At 39.0% G+C, this 20,687-nt stretch overlaps 1 protein-coding gene across 1 annotated transcript in view; it reads right to left on the bottom strand.

Moving 5' to 3' along the window:
- The window catches only part of LOC306860317 (neuron navigator 1-like), a gene marked incomplete at its 5' end in the record, with an annotated part of 140,624 nt that overhangs the window by 96,305 nt on the left and 23,632 nt on the right, over positions 1–20,687 (bottom strand). The window contains 2 exons of the mRNA XM_079401954.1: positions 3,813–4,181; positions 9,558–9,660. Coding sequence (XP_079258080.1) covers positions 3,813–4,181; positions 9,558–9,660 — 472 coding nt within the window. The remainder of the gene's footprint in view (positions 1–3,812; positions 4,182–9,557; positions 9,661–20,687) is intronic.

Raw genomic sequence — 20,687 nt, 5'->3', positions numbered from 1 at the left:
AAAGTTTGCATCTTAGAAGGCATAATTACATTACATACCTGTTGGAACATGAAGTTTGTCCCTTAAAATGCTGTCTAGGTAGGGAACTCACTATGTTCTGGAACATAGCGCACTTTTCATAGCACTTTCTATATGTCATCATATATGACTTAGAGGTCAGTGTTAGATGGCCTTCTACCCCCTGCATATTTTGTAGCGTCTAATTACATTGCAAATAGTATAATCAAACTGCTGTTTTGTGCATAACTTGGCCCAATGGATGTAAATTTTAGAATCTAATAATAAACCAGGGAAATGTTGATGAATTGAAGTCTCTGTTTGTAGGATACAGACATATGACTAACTGCATATAAAAAACAACTCTGTTTGACAAAGCACAGGATGCTGATTCTGTGAGACCACTGGGTATTGCCTTGGTAGTTTTGATATGAATCTGTTTATATATATACATTTTAAGGTCCAATTCTCGCTAGTGACAATCTATTAACTATGACTTTTGCCTCAAACTCCTAATTTGCTGCTTATTAATAGTTAGTAAGGTGTTTTTTAAGTTTAGATATTGGATAGGATTAGGGATGTAGAATATGGTCATGCAGAATATTAAGTACTAATAAACAGCCAATATGTTAATAATAGGCATGCTAATAAGCAACTAGTTAATAGTGAGAATTGCTCCCTATACTAAAGTGTTACCATTAATACTTTTATTAAGAAAGGTCACATTAAATTGATTGAGTGACGTAATAACGTTGCCACAAAATCAGTTTCAAACACTGTTCTTTTTAACTTTCTATTAATAAAAGAATCCTGAAAAGAAGTATCACGTTTCACATAAATATGAATCCGCTCAACTATTTTCAGCATTGATAATAATAATAATAAATGTTTCTTGAACATCAGATCAGCATATTACAATGATTTCTGAAGGATCATGTGACACTAATCGAAAACAGTTATTTTAAATTGCAAAAATATTTCACGATACCAGTTTTTACTGTATTTTGATCAAATGCTTATATTTTACGAAGTCTTTTATGACTCGTCTCATGCTAGCAACACCCTAGCAACCACATACCATTGCACTAAGAACACCTTAGCACCACTTTTGCCAACTTAGAGCAGTTTCTTGTTCATTAATCCTCATGCCCACCCTCCACTGCATTCGCCTCCTTACAGTAATGTGCTGAGCCGACAGAAGAAGACTTAACGAAGATTATATAAAACAGAGGTTTTCAAACTCACTCCGTTTCCATGGCAACACACACCTGGGGAGGAGATATCAGAAGGGGTTTAGATAACCAAGCTCCTACACAGCTTACAGAAATGTGCCACATTTACATCTCTACATGTGCTGTATTGTGCATATGCCTATAAGTGTTTCATTCTAAGATTCTGCATAGCATTAACATAACTCAAAGTAGGCTGAAACTGGCATTTTGTTGTATTTGTACGTCAAATAACTAACTTCAATTCTTAATCAAATGGAAGTAAGTACCTTTGAAATATAATTGTGCATTAATCGTGTGGGGTCAAATGCTGGCACACACATGAGGATGTTGTTCAGCGTCCTGCATGTGCTCTAATGAGATGATAACATTCATGGCCTGTCTGTGCTCAGTCACCTTGGCAACTCCAGACAGACCTCAGCATGCCTTGCAGAGGGATAGCGGCGCGTTAACAAATACAAATCAGCTGCTCATCCCAAACGAGTCAAGCCAGACAGACGAATAAACCTCTAGAGCAGATCGGGTCTGCCGAACATCTGGCACTGAGGAAGCATGCACAGAAATACTGCAATGAATACATAAACCTTATACAGGGGAGAAAATCTCATTTCAAATTTGGCGAGGACAAGAAACAAGAGATTTTCTTCACAGTATTGATTGTAACAACATTTCCGAACCAAGTGGGACACAATCTCTTTCTGTAAAAATGAATTTCTATCTTATCCAGACGCAGCCCTGGAAAACAGATATTTTGTTGTTAGCCGGTATAAATACAGATTTCACTTTTGAAATCTTGATTTGATTCTGATTCATCTGGGTATACTGTATTCCTGTGACTCAGATGACACTGGATACACAGTATATTTCTTTTACAAATAACAGAAATATTCATATTCATTTTCATATTCAGATTGCAACTGTGATCTGCTGGAGTAGCGCACTTATTCGATCTGAAGTGGTGTCAAACAAATACAAGGTGAAGTGCTTTCAGATTGTGAACTTTTTCACTTCGCAGTGATTCGATGGCTGTTGACAGCGATTCCCCATCAGACTAAACCAATAGCACAGGTTAAGAGAGGCCAACATCAAAGCTCCGCTGACAGCTTAAACAAACACATCTCATTTCCTCTGTAATTTCCTAGTTTTGTGTTCACACATAAACACATGCACACGCATTTAACACTGCATCTGCAACAATGAGCTGTCCTCTGCGCACAGCTGCAGCTAGCAGAAAGAAGGCTGCGTTCAGCAACATCAGGTGTCGTGACACTGAAAATGAGAGTCGGCTCTGCGAGGGGCCCCTCGAGGGACATAGCCAGATCTGATGAGAATATGAAGGTGGCACATATGGCTCCAAAATGAGACCCTCAGCTGATTGTGACATGATTGCTCTTTAGGCGGCCTCAGACTGACAATGAATCAGCCAATGACATCTTTCACAATGCCACTCGTTGGAGATTAAAAGCACTTAATCATTGCTCAAAAGACTTCCATGTGTAAAACATCTATCATCTTTAGAATTGTGCAGCTTTTATTAGAAACTATTAATATAATGAGTTCTGCATTAATATTAAATTATTACAAATGTTAAATTAAATGCAGTCGTGGCCTATTGGATAGAGTTGGACTTGTAACTTGAAGGTTGTGGGTTCGAGTCTCAGGTCCGGCAGGGATTGTAGGTGGGGCAGTGAATAACCAACACACTCTCCACCCTCAATACTACGACTGAGGTGAGACCCTTGAGCAAGGCACCCAACCCCCAACTGCTCCCCGGGCGTCGCAGCATTGGCTGCCCATTGCTCCGGGTGAATGTTCACTAATGTGTGTGTACACTTGGATGGGTTAAATACAGAACACAAATTCTGAGTATGGGTCACCATACTTGACCACACACCACTTCCCTTCCTTTTTTAAATTATATCAAATATAGACTACCTTCAAAAGTTTTGGGTTGTCTTTATTATTAGTTTTTCTATTTTTCTTTTTTAATTGAAAAAAGTCACTTATGCTCACAAAGGCTCCATTTATTTGATCAGACATTCAGTAAAAACAGTAATATTGTGAAATATTATTACTATTTAAAATAACTGTTTTCTACTTACATTTTTTTTATTCTAATTTATTTCTGTGATGCAAAATTACATTTTCAGCATAATTTCTCCAGTCTTCAGTGTCACATGATCCTTCAGAAATCACTATATTATGATGATTTGCTGCTCAAGAAACATTTATTATCATCATCATCATAAAAAGTTGTGGTGCTTCATATATTTTTTTATGGAAAACATTAAAGATTTTTCAGAATCATTTGTTGATCAGAAAGTTCAAAATAATGGCATTTATTTGGGGGGTTATAAGTGCCTTTATTGTCACTTTTGATCAATTTAAAGCATCCTTCCTGAATAAAAGTATATTTTTTTTAATAATAAAATTATTCATTTTTAATTTTTTAATTAAAACCCAAACTTTTGAATGGTAGTTTATAAATTATAGAATATTTTCAATAGCTCATGTACATTAAAATACAATCTATTAAACATTTCATAAATATCAGCAAACAGCAAAAAAAAAGTAATGAACACTTACCCATTGGCTAGGTCATCATCATCATCAACGTCTACATCAACATCATCATCATCGTTATCTTCATCTTCTGGTTGGCTCTTGCCTGTCAGGTTGCCGTCACTGAGGTAACCAGATTTGAGGTCGGCCAGGACATCGTCCGCGGCTTCCAGGCCCTCGATGAGCTGGATGCGCTGCAGGTGGCTGATCTGCTTTGACGCTCGGATGGTCAGCGAGTGGGCGGTGACCCCGGAGGAGGGGGCGTCACCAGCCTGCAGCCGAGGGCTGGACTGGCCTTGGCGCCAGGAGAGAGGGGAGGAACGGTTGGACAGGCTAGAGATGCTGCGGGCGTTAGTCTCATCGCTGTCGTAGCACATGCTGTTCTCAATACAGCTGGAAGACAAGAAAAAGACAAGGTGAATAAATTTAAAGCATGATGTTAGAGCAGTGTTATTTTAGTATAATTGAGATGTAATTATAGTTTTTTTTTTTCATATTTTGAATGCTTTTATTTTTGCTAACCCTGGAACAACATATAAAACTACCAAATTTTGCTTAAATCGCAACGTTTAATCGCAATCGCAAAGTTGCAGTTAATAGTGTTCACTGTCTGTTTGATTACGTGTAATTTATAACTAACTGCATGATTCTTACTGTACATTTGTGCCATAGTCACCACTAATAACCTACTCCTAAATATAATGCAGAAACTTAAAATTTTCTGTAAAGCTGCTTTGCAATGATTTGTATCATGAAAACGCTATACAAATAAACTTGAATTGAACTATCAAACCAAGCAGCTTTTGTTTGTCAAAACTTGATACATGTAACTAAGTTGAACCTATTGCGAAATCTGTGTGAAAATCTTTCGCCCTCATACGAAATTCCTATTCCTAATTCCTATTGAAATTATTGGATTTCACCTGCAGAAACTCACTGAACAGCTGCAATGTTTTAATTACAACATTTGCTAATGTTGAAATTAGCAAATTAATGTAGTCGGAGAATAAAAGCGTTCTCATTGCATTCAAAATAAAAGTCCCATTTCTGACACTATAAATGCAAAAAAAAATAAAAAAACATGGCTGCTGCCAATTTTTTAAAACTGGCAAATATTGGCCAATATATTTGTGGATATACAGCAGATTCCACTTGAAATGACTGGATTTCAGCTGCGAAAATGTATCAAATAATTGTAAATGTGCACCTTTAAAACATTTGAAAAAGACTAACAAAAAAAGGGATAGTTCACCAAAAAATGAGAATTCTGTCATTAAATACTCACCCTCATATTGTTCCAAACCCATAAGATCGTCGTTCAACTTTGATTAACAAATTAACATATTTTTGATGAAATCCGAGAGCTCTCTGCATAGACAGCGACGCAACTGATACGTTCAAGACCCAGAAAGGTAGTAAGGACATCATTAAAATAGTCCATGTGACATCAGTGGTTCAACCATAATGCCATGAAGCTACGAGAATACTTCTTGTGCGCAAAGAAAACAAAAATAATGACTTTATTCAACAATTTATTTTCTTCCGTGTCTGACTTTGAAGTGCCTTCAACAACACTACCACAATGCATGCGTGTGCATTCTTCTGCTTGTAAACAAGCCACAGCGCATCCGGGTTCTACGTCAGCAGCACCAAACGCATGCTGTCGCGAACGAACGGCGAAGACTGACACGGAAGAGAAGACATTTTTTAATAAAGTCATTATTTTTGTTTTTTTTGCATTTAAAAAGTATTCTCGTATCTTCATAAAATTACAGTTAAACCACTGATGTCACATGGACTATTTTAATGATGTCCTTACTGCCTTTCTGGGCCTTGAACGTCTCAGTTGTGTTGCTGTCTATGGAGCGTCAGAAAGCTCTCAGATTTAATAAAACATATCTTAATTTGTGTTAAAAGATAAATGAAGGTCTTTTGGGTTTGGAATGTAATTAATGACAGAATTTTCATTTTTGGGTGAACTATCCCTTTAAGGCATGCATTCCTAATGCTGTATTCGTGTAATGTTGGAATTAGGCTACATTTTCTCACTAGAAAAAAACCCCAAAAAGTATTCAAATAATTTTATCATTTCACCAACCATTGGCAGATGTGGCAAAACTTAAATTTGGACCTTGTCTAGTCAGGTTTTCAGCCTGGAATTAACGTGAGAAAACCTCTTTAACTGCAGAGAGATGTTTCTGAGAGTGCAGGCAAACACATTCGTCATACTGGATATAACTGTCGGCTTATCACACACACCCATTTCATCAACACATCACAAAACTCATCTCAGTCTCACACATCTTGTGGATGCATGTCTATGTAGTCTCTGGAAAGTGATACATCACCCGTGGGGATTTGAAGGTAAAACATGTCTGAGGATGTTTAATTTCCTTCATGCCTGCTCTACATGCCGCTCAAGCTTTCTACAGGAAGTCAGTCGCACACACGCTGACCCCTCGGGTGCCTTTCTCTGATTTTAAAATAGTAGGTCACGCTTTGGGCAGCTGGAGGAACTGGCTGACCTTCTGCTGATTCAACACCCACCCATCCCCGTCCGAACTAAAGCCCTCATCTGGATAAACTCATATCCTGAGTTGTGCCTTGCCTGCAATGATTTTAATGCTCTTATTTAGTTTCCAGGTGTCCAGGTTTGGTTTTAATACTTTTAAGCCCAGCGGATGGATGGAGAGAGATTATTTCCCGCTGACCTTCAGCTCAACTTTCAAAGTATAAAAAGCCTTTGAATAAAGTTTGCTCCAATTTAAAAGAACTGAACAATTTAAAAGAAGAATTTCAGCTTCAAAACAGGTTTTATCTGTGGCACGCTGTCAATTACCACAAAATAATTTCAACTCATTCTTCAGCAAAAATCATGTTTACAGTCTAAAAGCAGAAATGTGCTTTTTTTAGAGGGCAGTTATTATTAGGCTAATTCTTTAGTACAAAAATATGCAATATTTGAGTTGGGGAGATATTGAGGTTAGGCAGAACTCTTAATTTTTCTGTAATTTAAAGGGTTATTTAACCCAAAAATGAAAATTCTGTCATTAATTACTCACCCCCATGTTGTTCCAAACACCTAACACTGTAATACACACGACGCGATGCCACAACGTGCGATAAAAGGTATCTTTTTCATGGTAATCAGTTTTTGTCCTAACTAGCCACGACAGCGACATGCAAAATTTCTATTTTAGAAATGGTTTCTATTTCCGCGACGTCGTGGCAGGAACAACAACATACAAACTATTACAGTAGATAATCTCAGGTGATTATGTGCTTTATTCAAAGTTAAGCATGTCTAATGCGAGTTTGAATATCTTTTTGCGTGACCTTATAGCCATACCGAAAGCAACAACAGATAGTTTACCTCAGATCTTGAAAATAAATGTAACCAAATGTACGTTAAAAGCTTAAGATTAAAAACTTATCAATTTCATTACGAGTGCAGTGCGCTTCCATAGAGAGCCCGCCCACACACACGCTTCTGATTGGCTGTGATATTTGATTGATTCTGTCACATTGCATTTGGTGTGGCCAACCAAATTGCTTGTCGCTGGAATCTTGTTGTGTCGTGTGTAGTTAGGACACAGTGTAATTCATTTATCTTTGTTTATTTTCACAAATTAAGCTATTTTTTTTATCAAATCCAAGAGCTTTCTTTCCCTACATTGACAGCAAGGGTGCTACCATGTTCAAGACCCAGAAACGTACCAAGAACATTGACAAAATAGTCCATAGCTTTGCATGCATGTTCTACATCAACACAACCACGCGCATACGTTGTTTACGTGCAGATCAAAGCACGCACATGCATCGTGTTACTCTCCAAAATGTAGCTAAGGTGACAAGGAGGAGAAGAATACAAACAACATACAACATTGGTGTTGTTAGCGCCTGTTCAAGCTACAAAAATGCTACCGTTTGATCTACTGGAATACAACTAAGAGCTTATCACAGCATCTCACTTGTTTTGAAATCAAATCACTCAAATACCCACAATGCACTGCACATTTGCGGTTATCACACATTTCTGTAGAATTTTTCTGCAAATAGCAAAAGAGTTGAGGAAAACGTCTCCAGAAAAGAAGACAATGGCTTTCAGAGCATTGACGTGAATGTGAATTATCCTTCGATAAAATGCCAGGCGCTTCTGTTTGCCTGACTTTTGTGCTGAATAATAATAATGACGGCTAAATGACAGTGATTATCGTTCCTTTTATCCTTCAACGGGCCCTTGAGAGAACACTTCAATCAGAGGAAGAGAACATGACAAATCAAGAAAGTAGCCATTGTTATGCATCATAAAGGACGGTCACACAAAACACTGGCATACAGTATGTCTATTATAGAGTTTGGGCTCAGCACATTACAGACTTTCTCTCGACAGGGGCATTAGTGTTTATGTGCAGAAGATGTATTAAATCAGGCCAATTAGGTTAAGGTTTTAATAGAATGACTTTAAAGCTGCTGAGGCAGAGTAATTTTATACTATCAGGCAGTACTAAAATCACTCAGACACACTCAGGATAAGTGAAATATAGAGTGCTAAGATACACTACTCTGATGGATCTCTTATAGTTCATCTGTTCAAGTCTGTCAGAAGAGCTGGATTTGAACTCACACTGCCTGTATCAGCACCATGGCTCAATGTGTCAGAGCACCTACAGCGTCCACCAGTAACACACTGCTCAGAGCTGTTACACAACAGATTTAGTGTTTAGTTTGCAGGGATGGACTCTCCAGGCCTGTTGGTTTATAACGCACCATTAACAGCTTCCCCAAGCGTCTTCCTCTGGTTGAAGGAGAGCTTATTGCTTCTTTAACAACAATCTAGCAAACACATTGCCAGTAGCTCATTGCATTAAATTACAGATAAGCTAAATATAAATACATACATGCATAAATAATCCAATAAAGGAGAATTGAGTACTATATATCAATATATCAGTAATATATCAATAAATCAGCCAGTATATCCAATAATGACTAATATAACACATTTACAAATCTCTAATATTTCTATATAAGGTTAAACATTTTGGCAACCCTAAATATTTTATTATATATTTTATTATATCATTACCAATTTGAGATAGTATTTTAGATTTAAAAACTGATTTGTGTGATTTCATAGCATAAAATTAAAAAAGGAAAATAATAAAGAGAAAAAAAGAACACAGAAAAAAACTTTAATACAAAAAAAAAACACACACACACACAAAATAATAAAATACAAAAATACAAAAAAGCACAAAACAAAAACACTGAATCAAAAAAATAAATAATAAATGAAATCACAAAATTAATTAACCAAAATAAATTAACCAAAATTAAAAAGCAAAATAATAAAAAACAAAACTTTACACAACTACTACTACAAAACACACACACACACACACAGCAAAATAAAATAGCAAAACAACAAAAAAGATCAAAACAAAAACAAAAAACACACACACACACGCCCACAGAGAAATAATAAAATAGCAAAACAAGTAAAAAAGCACAAAACAAAACTAAAAGCAAAGCAAAACAACAACAGCAACAAAAGAACAAAACAACACACAAAACCAAACAAAAAGCAAGGCAAAGCAAAAACAACTAAACAAAACAAACAAACAAACAAATAAAACACAAAACAAACAAACCTGCACAAATAATAAACAAACAAAACGCATGTTGCAGAAGAAGTCCACATTTTAATCTTAACACATGGTATAATCCATCGCCTATTAGCAGGACTAGAAGAGTGACCTCCTGTACCTGTGGCTGAGCTGCGACCCCCGTAAGCTAGACATGGTATCTTCTAGGTTCTGCCGGAGGTCGAGGACATTCTGAACGGTGCGTTTCCTCTGGGACTCGGGATCTGCAGGAAAGAGCAGAGAGGAGAGGATGAGCGGTTGGTTAATGCAGGCATTTAGCTGCGATGTGACCATACATACACAAACACACCCATGTGCATTAAGATTTAACGCTTTGTGGAGAAGAGCCAACAAAAACATTAATGTATAATAATAATAATATAATGTATGGTCCACGTCTCCACTCACTCACGTACGGTAGCTCAGTTTTCAGGAACAACACACAAACGCCTTTCTCTCGCGCTGTAAGAGTGCAGAGCAACGAAGCACTGGAATATGACGATTCAGCAAGTGGGCAGCATTTCAGGCAGTACTCGAATGAATTAAACATTACATTTCCAGCCTGCCAAGATGCCAAAAGCTCTTTGAGCTACTGTTCTAGCAAGCTCACTTAAACAGGACTTTAGTATTTATAAAAGGTCTCCTTTCAGTTCAATTGCTTTCTTTATTTAGGCAAATGTGCTTCTACAGATTTATTTGACATTCAAGCTGTAAAACTGTGGGGAAATGCATTATACGTCTTGACTCTGACATGTTGAGGACTGTTTTAAAACCGCTGACAGTAAAAGTGCTGTCTTTTGTCTAATCAGCCTCCCACCCTAAAAAACAGTGCCGCTGTAAGTGTCAGATCATAAAACCACATAGCACAGTTTATAAAGAGGTTCTCTTTAAAAATGTCTTTGTAAAAATGCCTTAGCCTTTGACTGATCAAATAATGAAAAAGGAGACTCATTGGTTGATATTGCTTCATTTATACAGTTCATTTATCACACTTAATGTTGATGCGCTTTGCACTGTGGAATAAAGTCTCCAGTACAATCTGCTCTGGGTGTATACAGCACATTTGAGCAAATGTATTTGGTTTACTGGGTATTCTATAATTATTGATAATTCCCATACTATATATACGATACACACACACACACACACAACAAATCTCCTTTATACCTCCCTTCCTACTAGCGGCACCTTGTTGTTCCTTCACACTGAGACACTAAGTTGTTTTCCAAAACCTTCACCCTCTCTTCTTCTCTCTGGTGAAATGAGATGCCAACGCATATGTATGCAAGTCTGGTCGACATTGAGGTTTATTCTGGTACCACACATTCATTATTACATTATCCTCAACTGAGGATAAAACAGGTGTGCAAGTGGTAGCATACTCAAATAATAACAGCAATTTTAAGAAAGTTTGTAAAAACAACTAAAAAGCTAAATTTAAAATTAACTTTGTTAAATCCAACATGTCACTGTTACCTGGATCCAACTGCATCCCCCCTAGAAATTGTGTAGAAGTCAACTAACCAGAGCGGAATTGATGATGCACTGAAATTTTGGCAAGCACACAAACAAATAAATAACAAGTTTTTGCAAAATGGTTTTCAAGGGAATTACTGATCAAAACAGTTAGTGCTTATCTGATAACATGTTTTGACTGTTTAAAGTCTCTGCAAACAACATAAATGAAAATAAAGTAAAAATCAGTTTTAGCCAAAATGGTTTTGGAGGGAATTAATCACTGACCAAAACAGTTGTCTGATGACATGTTTTGACTGTCTGAAGTTTCTAAAAACAAAACAAAACATAATAATCAGTTTTAGCCAAAATGGTTTTGGAGGGAATTAATTACTGAGCAAAACAGTTAGCGGTTCTCAAATGATGTGTTTTGACGGTTTCAAGTCTCTGCACACAACGTTGACAAGTATCAACAGGTGAACAAGTCAGTGTCAACGCAATTCACAGGGAAAAAATCATGTTTTTGGTTGCAATTGGGAAAATTTGTTCGTCTGAAATATCAAGAGGTAATTTGTAGTTGAAAAACTTTACTACATCAATTACCCAATTAGCCAGCATTATTGAATTTAGTTTTTAGGCTAGATGAAAAAAACAAACAAAACTGTAATTTAATTTTCAATGTTTCAGTAAAAAAATATATTTCTCTGCATCGCTAATTGTAACGACTTCATACGCAATACTCTTTCGACAGCCCATGCCGTTTAAGGCAGAAATAAGTGTCTATATGGTAGGATTAGTCTGTACCTGTCCCTGCCACCTCATATCCCTTCCAAAACCTGTTCGCTCACACCATCTTGTATGTTTCCCCTGGGACATGTTAATCCTGAAGCTTGACCAGTCAGCACAGCAAGACTCCATGCCAAACCCTCTGTAATGACATCCAGACTGGCATTAGTCAAAATCCTAGTCTTAATTCACTTTAATTTTCACCATAGAAAAATGATTGTGTGTGTTTGTGAGGGCATGTGTAGTGGATAAGTACAACACATGGAGGAGGCCCATGGCTTTGTGATGAAAATGGAGAACCCCCCCCCCATGCAGCACCCTGCGGAGTGGCTCTTCATTCAGGCATAATCTCATACAATTAGACTCATGAAATACAATGAGTCTCCCAGAGTGGTTCAAATGGGCTGCTCTGTAAATTAGGCTGCCGATGAGGGTGGTTTAATTTACAGTTTGGCATATACTGAACATAACTGCGGCCTTCTACATTGGTCATAGTTATGTCATGCTACGCTCTCTTAAAGGCTTTAAATACTAAAGAAGACCCCTTCTAGATATAATACTGCATATATTGATCTTAGCAGAGACAAAAATCTATTCTGCTAAAAAAGTGTGGTGAACAAGCCATAGTATCCATTCATGTCGCTATGTTCTCTTGCGTAGTTTGACCTGCAACAGGGATAAACAGCTACAACTCTGACGATGCAAATACACCATGGTTCGGAACCAAAAAACACTGTATGAACCGAATCCAGCTGGGGCAGGGTAGGGGGATCCATCGAATTTGGGTTCAGACCAAGCCATAAACAATATTCAGGACATTGTTAAAATAGTCTATGTGACATCAGTTGTTCAGCCTTAATTTGATAATATTATTATAACAATGTCCTTACTACCTTTCTGGACCTTGAACGTGGTATTTCTGTTGCTGTCTATGCAGGGTTAGAAAGCTCTCAGATTTAATAAAAAATATCTTAATTTGTGTTCCGAAGATGAAGGACTTACAGGTTTGGAACAACATGAGGGTGAGTAATTAATAACAGAATTTTCAATTTTGGGTGAACTATCCCGTTAACACAGCAACACTGGCTCAACCAACAGTGTAATTTTGGGGCGGGGCTGTCAGTTTGGCTAACCAATGACAGCTTGGAATCTTGTTGCAAAACATTTTATTTAATTATTTTAGGCCATTCCTTTGGATATTACATACATCACCATTAATTGAGCAATTCTTGTGTCATAAAAGCAAAGATGCGTTGAATTTAAAGCAGGCTGACCATAATCCCCCTTTGACAAGATGACAGTGATGGTGTCTACAACAGTCTGCGGCTGAAAGGGCCATTAACTCTCTGTGATAGCACAAGGCATTAAGCCGTGAGAGGGTAATTACCAGAAAATGGACAGATTTGAGAGAACATGTTGGATTCAGTGGACCTTTTACACCCAAAATATGCACCGCGGATTTGCTTCCATTCCTAGCTGGATTCAGACTTCATATCTGTCACAAAAAAGCATACATTTCGAAGAATTTTATGCATCCAAAAACAATGTGTAACTACAGCTACTGAGTTTCCTCTCAGTAATATGGAACCATGCACGAATCACTCCAGTTGGCAAGCGGATACATGTGAATTGTCCTGTTGAGCTCTGGTGTAACGAAAGGAGACTAAGAAGATCATCACACTTCCACCCCCACACCTACGGACCCCTACGGGTCAGTCCAGCTGGCCAGTGCTGGAATGACCTATGCAGTGAGAGAGAGGTCACGAACCAATGAGGTGTCCATCACCCTGACGTTTGTAGTCTAAGCACGGCCAGTCTGGCAACACCACCCAACGTTGCAGTGATAGCGAGAAACACACTCAGAAAAACATATCACATTGATTTCACCATTAAGAGAATTAGGGAATTTGGTAATTAGCTCAATACTAAGATGATTGAGTCGCTGAACGCACAGGAGAACTGCGGCAATGTGCCAATCAAAGTGGACAAGCTGTTCACATTTGAAAGGTTATCTCCAGTGAAAGCGAGGGACGTGCCAGATAAATATTCATTCAGTCATTTGTGGCTAACAAAGCCCTAATCCTAAATATTAAATTTCAACACAACAGAAACCGCATTTGTGCCAGCAACCACACCATAACAACAACCTCAAGACCCTAGAAACTGCCCAGAACACCATAGGATGTACACTGGCCCGGATAGAACTTAGAACCACAAAAAAACACATAGCAACTAACAACCACCTAGCAACCACCAAAACACCTTAGAAACACCCTAGAAACCACCCTAAACACCATTGTCTGGCCTGGCAATCACCCATAACAGTCTAAGAACCACGTAGCAACAACCTACAGTAGCAACCACAAAAAAAACACACAGCAACTGACAAAAACATAGCAACCACCAGAACACCTTAGCAACAGCCTAGAAACCATCCTAAACACCACTGGCCTGGCAATCACCAAGAGCAGTCTAACAACCATGTAACAACACCCTAGCAACCAACAGATCACCACAGCAACTGCAGAGCAACATCCTTGGCAACCATCCTGAAGACACTAACAACCACTTAGCAAACCACTAGAGCACCTTGGCAACACCCTAGAAACCACCCTAAACACCACTGGCTGCTGACCCTGGCAGTTAACAGGAACAGTCTAACAACCATGTAGCAACACCCTAGAAACCAACAGATCACCACAGCAACTGCAGTGCAACATCCTTGGCAACCATCCTGAACACACTGACAACCAATTAGCAACCACCAAAGCACCTTAGCAACACCCTAGAAACCACCCTAAACACCACTGGCTGCTAACCCTGGCAGTTAACCAGGGCAACACCATGTAGCAACACCCTAGCAACCAACAGATCACCACAGCAACTGCAGTGCAACATCCTTGGCAACCATCCTGAACACACTGACAACCCCTTAGCAACCACCAGAACATCTTAGCAAACACCCTAGAAACCACCCTAAACACCACTGGCCTGGCAGTCAACAAGAAAACAGTCTAACAACCATGTAGCAACACCCTAGCACCACCCAAAAGATCACCACAGTAACTGCAGATCAACATCTTTGGCAATCATCCTCAACACACTAACAACCATTTAGCAACCACCAAAGCACCTTAGCAACACCCTAGATACCACCCGAGACTGGTCTGTCAACACCCTAGTAATCACCACAAAACCACAGCATCTGTATAGCAAAACCCTGACAACCACCTTGAACATGCTAACAGCCACTTAGCAACCAATGGAAAACTTCAGCAACACCCTAGCAACCACCCTGAACACCATTGGACTGCCAACACTCAAACATCCATGTAGCAAAACCCTAGCAACCAACAGATCACCACAGTTACTGTATAGCAACACCCTGGCAACAACCCTAAACATACTAACAGCCACTAAGAAACCCCTAGAACAACTTAGCGACACACTAGCAACCAACCTGAACACCACTGGCCTTGCAATCGCCCAGAATACTCTAACAACCATGTAGCAGCACTGCATAGCAATAGCAACCCATAGCAATCGCACCAACAACCACATACAACCACCAGAAAATGAACCGCATAGCAATGCCTTGGCAAACATCCAAAGCGCTCTAGCATTCTAGTGCCAAGTTTTACGCAAGCAAACAAAACTCACATATTTTTCAGAAAATGTATAATCAACAAGGCCTTGTATGACCAATGGAAAACATCAATCAGATGGTAATTTTTTAGGATAGTTCAGTCTCCCAGTATTGCTTGGGTATCATGCCTGCTACCCTACACTAGATGGCACACATGCTTGGCTGAATCAGTGCTTTAAATATTGGCACTCCATCCAAAATGCCCAAGAGTCACATTCATTCACTGAGCAGTAGTAGTTAAAATCATATTAGACACACTTGATTCGACCACTCTAGGACAGCTTGATTGCATGATTTAAATCCGTTCCTCTCTACATTCTTCCTGATGAATGTGCCAGCAGGGCAACCAAAACTAGCAACAGAAAAACACAGGGGGGTTTTGTAGCTTTTTCCAGTGTTTATTAGACTATATTAAGCAGAATTGTTATGTCTTAATTAAAGGTGTTTTCTCAGAGAAGGCAAGGGAAGTTGTTTCCTTTAATATCTGGATTAGAAAATAATCACTGAGAGGAACTTATAGTCACTCTACAACAGACAGACTGCTTACAAAATAAACAACTCACAGGACTTTACCTCATTTCACAAACCATCTCATGCTATGAAAGTTAGGTTACATGGGTTTTCTGTAACACCGTCTGTGTGTGCCGTTGGAAGCAGAATGAAAAGCTCTGTAAAAATCCTTTTAGTCCATGTTCAGTCATGCAACCACCTCTGATATTTAATCATATGACTTACAGTGCAGACCAAAGAGCATTAGATAATTAAGCATTTCTCGCCGGCTTTAGCTGGTGCCCTTCCTGACGCAAATGTCTGCTCTTGGATCCAAAACAGGGATGTATAACACATTACATCCTGAAACAAAAGACATCAGCCGGTGTAGAGAGAGGGGGGGGGGGGTCCTCTCCAAGCCCTCCACTGCATCTAATCGATTCCACGAGGTTGTTAAGCACAACTCTCACTTATGGTAATTAAAGCCTCCCCACTACAGGGGTGAGGTTGACGGAAAGGTCCAAGACCATCAGACTTCCTGTTTTCCAAATCGGCCCGGGCCCAGAGGACCCAGCTGCAGCCGGGGCGAGGGAATGAGGAAATTAGGGATGCAAATTTCACTCCCTGTAGCAACTACGTTCCCAGGGGGAAAGCTAATGAATCAAGGCTAGCTGGTTAAATGTGGCTGGGGGGGGGGGGGGGGGGGGGGTGCAGTATACCTGCCTCCCCCTCTTTACACCCTCATCTACTTGTGAGAGAAAGAGTTGAAAGCAGCCGCTACCAGCAATTCCAATTCAGCCGTTCTCTTTTCTCAGTCTATTCAGGAGTATACAAGTTGATTCAGGACTGGCCATGGAAAAGCAGAGACACTGGGAGAATTCTAATGGTACATGCTTTAAAAGAAAAAGTGGCATCAGGCCGACGAGCAGAGAACCAACAGTAGCTTAGTTGGCGTGTTACAATAATATATTGTGATGACAAAGGACTGGGAGAATGGAAGCTTCTAAAGGAATGGGAGGACTCTACTGTATATTTAGCTCAAAAGAGAACACAATAAAACAAAGGCTGTAAAGTGTGTTGCATTCTAATGGGAAACGCTAAACCCACATGAAGAGCATGTCAAATGCTTGGATTGGTGTAGTCACACCTCATTTAATGGGGTCTAAAAATTACCCTCTATCACAGAATGAAAGATTAACAATAATCCCATAATTACAGTTAGCGTAAAATTGGGATTTATGAGGCTCTAGAACTTGGAATATGATTTCATGGTCTCTATTGTTTGGAAAAGTTCTGGGACATGCAATAGATCACTGCCCAGTGGATAGTTAGATGTGGTTTCCAAAATTTGGACAACAGTCCCCGCTGAGAACACAGCTCTACACTGTGGGCGACCTCACACAAAGGGTCAGTTAATTGAGATCACAGATTTTAATGAAAAGTAGTAAGTCATGGATGATAACTCTAATGACCAAATCGTCTGGATCTGCTCCAAATTCTTGGACCTCTAGAGTCTCCCAAAGAGGTGAGAGTCGAAGAGAGCGAATTGCAGTTAGAGATTATAGGGTCTTCAGAACTTCCGAGATGTTGTTGCAGAGAGTCTAACCTAATATTACAACATCTAAACACTAGATTGTGAAGTGTTTTCATCTCTGAAATGTACTACCAAGTTAAAGCAACATCTGAATCTGAGGCTGCCACAAGACAGACAGTGTCTCCCTAATGAGCAACTGAAGCATAGCCTGTCAATAAAGAAGCTAATAGGGTGAAGACAGATGCTTACTGGAACCATCTTCTGCCTTTCTGAGAATGCTGTAAGAGCAAGAAGCAAAATGGACAAAGTAAATGGATGTCATCGAGTGCTGAAAGCTCTGAGAAGAATTTTTGGCAGAAATAGGCCACCCTTCTAAGAGGTCTTGTCTGGAAAGTGTACGAAACCAAGCACAGCATGGAGCTCTTGCTGGATCCATCGGTCTTTACAAATGATGGTCAATTTCCATCCATTAATGTTTTCATTTTACATATTTTATTACCACAGCCGAGGAACAGATGATGTTTAATTGGTTAATTAGGGTATACTGGGTGACAGGGATCTAAATAAGGCCAAATGAATCCCAAAGGGATGTTAATAGAGTTTAATGGTGTAGCATTGTGCCAGAGAAACATTTGTCGTTACTTTGACAAGCTGGCTGATATTTTACAAACAATACACTGCAATGCTTTATATTACTCCGAGTAATAATCCATTTCAGATTCATTTGTGGTTTAGGGAAAAAATTATAGCTTCCAGCTTCTACACCACAAGTTTGTTTCATTTCCAGTTTACCTTATGAATCGGTGTGTGTGTGTGTGTGTGTGTGTGTTTTTGTCAGTTCTACTGCTCTACTCAAGTGTGTTTAGAAACAAAGAGGGGACCTCGGCAACATGAAAACAGGAAGACACGTACATATGTAAGCACGCCGCATCTGATGAATGAAGGGACTCTTAAATAACAATAGAGTGTCCAGCAGACACTTCAGCCAACATAGTAGAAGACACACCGCAGGAAATGAGAAGACAGACTGGAATATCCGCACAAAAATCACAATAATATCCATGGGGAATAACTACAGAGAGGAAAGAAAGCTGTTATCCTCTGGACTTATCATGCTGGTGTTGTTTCCAGAAAGTATTACAAGACTTCCTTATCATGCATCACTCATGTTGCAATCCCATGACACTTTTTCAGAAGAAAACTATTTGCAAAAGCATGCAAAAGGCCAAACTGCATAAGAACAGCTGTGAAAGCGTCACCAATGAAGTAGACCTACTGCCGTGACAAATCTGATTTGAAGTTCAGAGGTATTCAGCCAAGAAAGCAAAGTGAAGGGATTTCTTAAAACACCAAGGCTGGGAAAATTGTAGGGACATTTAAATATAATAAAGTCATACACTACACTGCATCCACCCTTCTGGATACAAAGTCTGGGCCCTAACAAAAATAACGTATTTTTTATTGTCACCTTGAAGAAGATGACTTCCTATTCATTAATGCATCTGTCACAATGAAGGGAAATTCCCTTTCTAAATTTATTTTAAGTTGGAGAGCTCTCTGAGGACTGCAAAAATCTTTTTACAATATGTATTTTTGTTGTTGACATGCATTATTATAACATGCAGTCAAAAAAAAGATGTCATCAAATGGTCAAACTAAAAAGGAATATCACAGGTTCAATACAAGCTAAAATGACCACATTTGTGTCAATGTTGACTACAGAATAAAATTGAAGACTAATCCCTGATTTTATTTTTAAAGAAAATGTATGTTATTCTGAGGCACTTGGAAGTGAAAATAGATGTGAATTAAGTCAATTTGGCTGTTTAAATAATTATTTTTTACAGTTGTTTTATGGTCATTGAAACAAACTGGACAGAAAAAGTCGTAAAATCGTAAAATGCATCATAAAATTCATAGTTTATTTCTTGTGTCTGTACTATTGAAACAGTACATTAGCATTTATAGATTGGCCCCATTCACTCCCATTATTAAAGGAAAGACCAGTGGAAATGAATGTTTTTGTGGTAATAAACATTATTCAACAAATGTGTTGATTGTGTTTAACTTGTACTGAACTCAAGGAACAAAATGCATTTTGTGTGCCATTACTTGACAATTGTGATTATGAAAAAGTTCTGGTTATGCTAAAACATCTCCCTGCTCAGTAGAAGAAGTGGAATTGACCACAAGTTTTTCTATTGTCCCCCAGGAAAAGCTTATTCCACACCACTCACAACTGACCAGAAGCAGAAGTTTGGTGAGGAATCCCTACATGCCCAGGGGCAGGGAAGTGTGAACTGGGAGTGATGCCCAGACAACTGCAGGGTTTATAACCTGACTGGCGCAGAGAAGCCTCCAACACCACAGCTGCATCTCTGGCAAGCCTCTCAGGAGCTGAGGAGGTCCACTCAGCTGTTGCTGTGCCTAATCACTGCATGTATGTCCAGCAGACAGTTTGTCAACAGAGAGAGTTGTAAAAAAGGTCCATGTGGAACAATGTTTCCTTGCCAAAGATTGAGCATGAGTGTTTCTTAATGTCTTCTGAAGCTCAAGGAGGCAAGAGGTGGCGCAATGCTGTGTGACAAACAAAAACATCATAACTCTGAAATGACCTCAGGCCAGAGTGATCCTATCACACCATGGAGGGTCAAAGAGACCAACTGTGGAGGGAACACAAGATCAACTGCTTCTTTTCGCTTTGGAGCGAAATATTTGCTTTTAACAAGGGCTCTCCAGTCTTCTTCTCAATGCAAAGATGAGGAGATTTGGCAGGTCTGAAATCGGCTAAGGATAGTACACACAGTTGTATTCAACAGAGAGGACACAAAAAATGTCAATTACATATGAAGAGTTAATTTGCAAAAACCGATAAACGCCACTTTCGGAAAAAAAAATGCAGAAGCCGACAAGCGCCATTGTTGTTTTTGAACAGAAGCCGATAAGTCCATTTTAGCAAATCAGCGCACTGTATTCAGGTCAGGTGACAAGGCTACTTTCACTTTGATAATATGTGCTAGCTGAGAGGAGTTTCATCAAAGCTGACTAAAAGTGTTCGAAGATGGATAATTTCGACGATCTTGATGAATCTGTGATATCTTCTTCAGGGCGAAAAAGGAAAATTAAAGCTGAAAAGTTTTCACGGACCCTTGCAAAAGCAGCGCGTTACAATGGTGAGGGAAAAGCTCCCTGTATTGCGTGTAATCACATCCATATATGATCACAACAACAACGTTTGTCAGGCATCTAAATTGTCATCTGAGGAGATTACAAAGATTAAAAGAGTGTTTTTTTTTACTCTAAAACATGAAATGTGGCATTATCTGCTTTAGCTATAAAAC

The sequence above is a fragment of the Barbus barbus genome (assembly GCF_936440315.1).
Source record: "Barbus barbus genome assembly, chromosome: 41".
In the NCBI taxonomy this organism is placed as follows: domain Eukaryota; kingdom Metazoa; phylum Chordata; class Actinopteri; order Cypriniformes; family Cyprinidae; genus Barbus; species Barbus barbus.
This window is presented reverse-complemented; position numbering and strand designations above follow the sequence as displayed.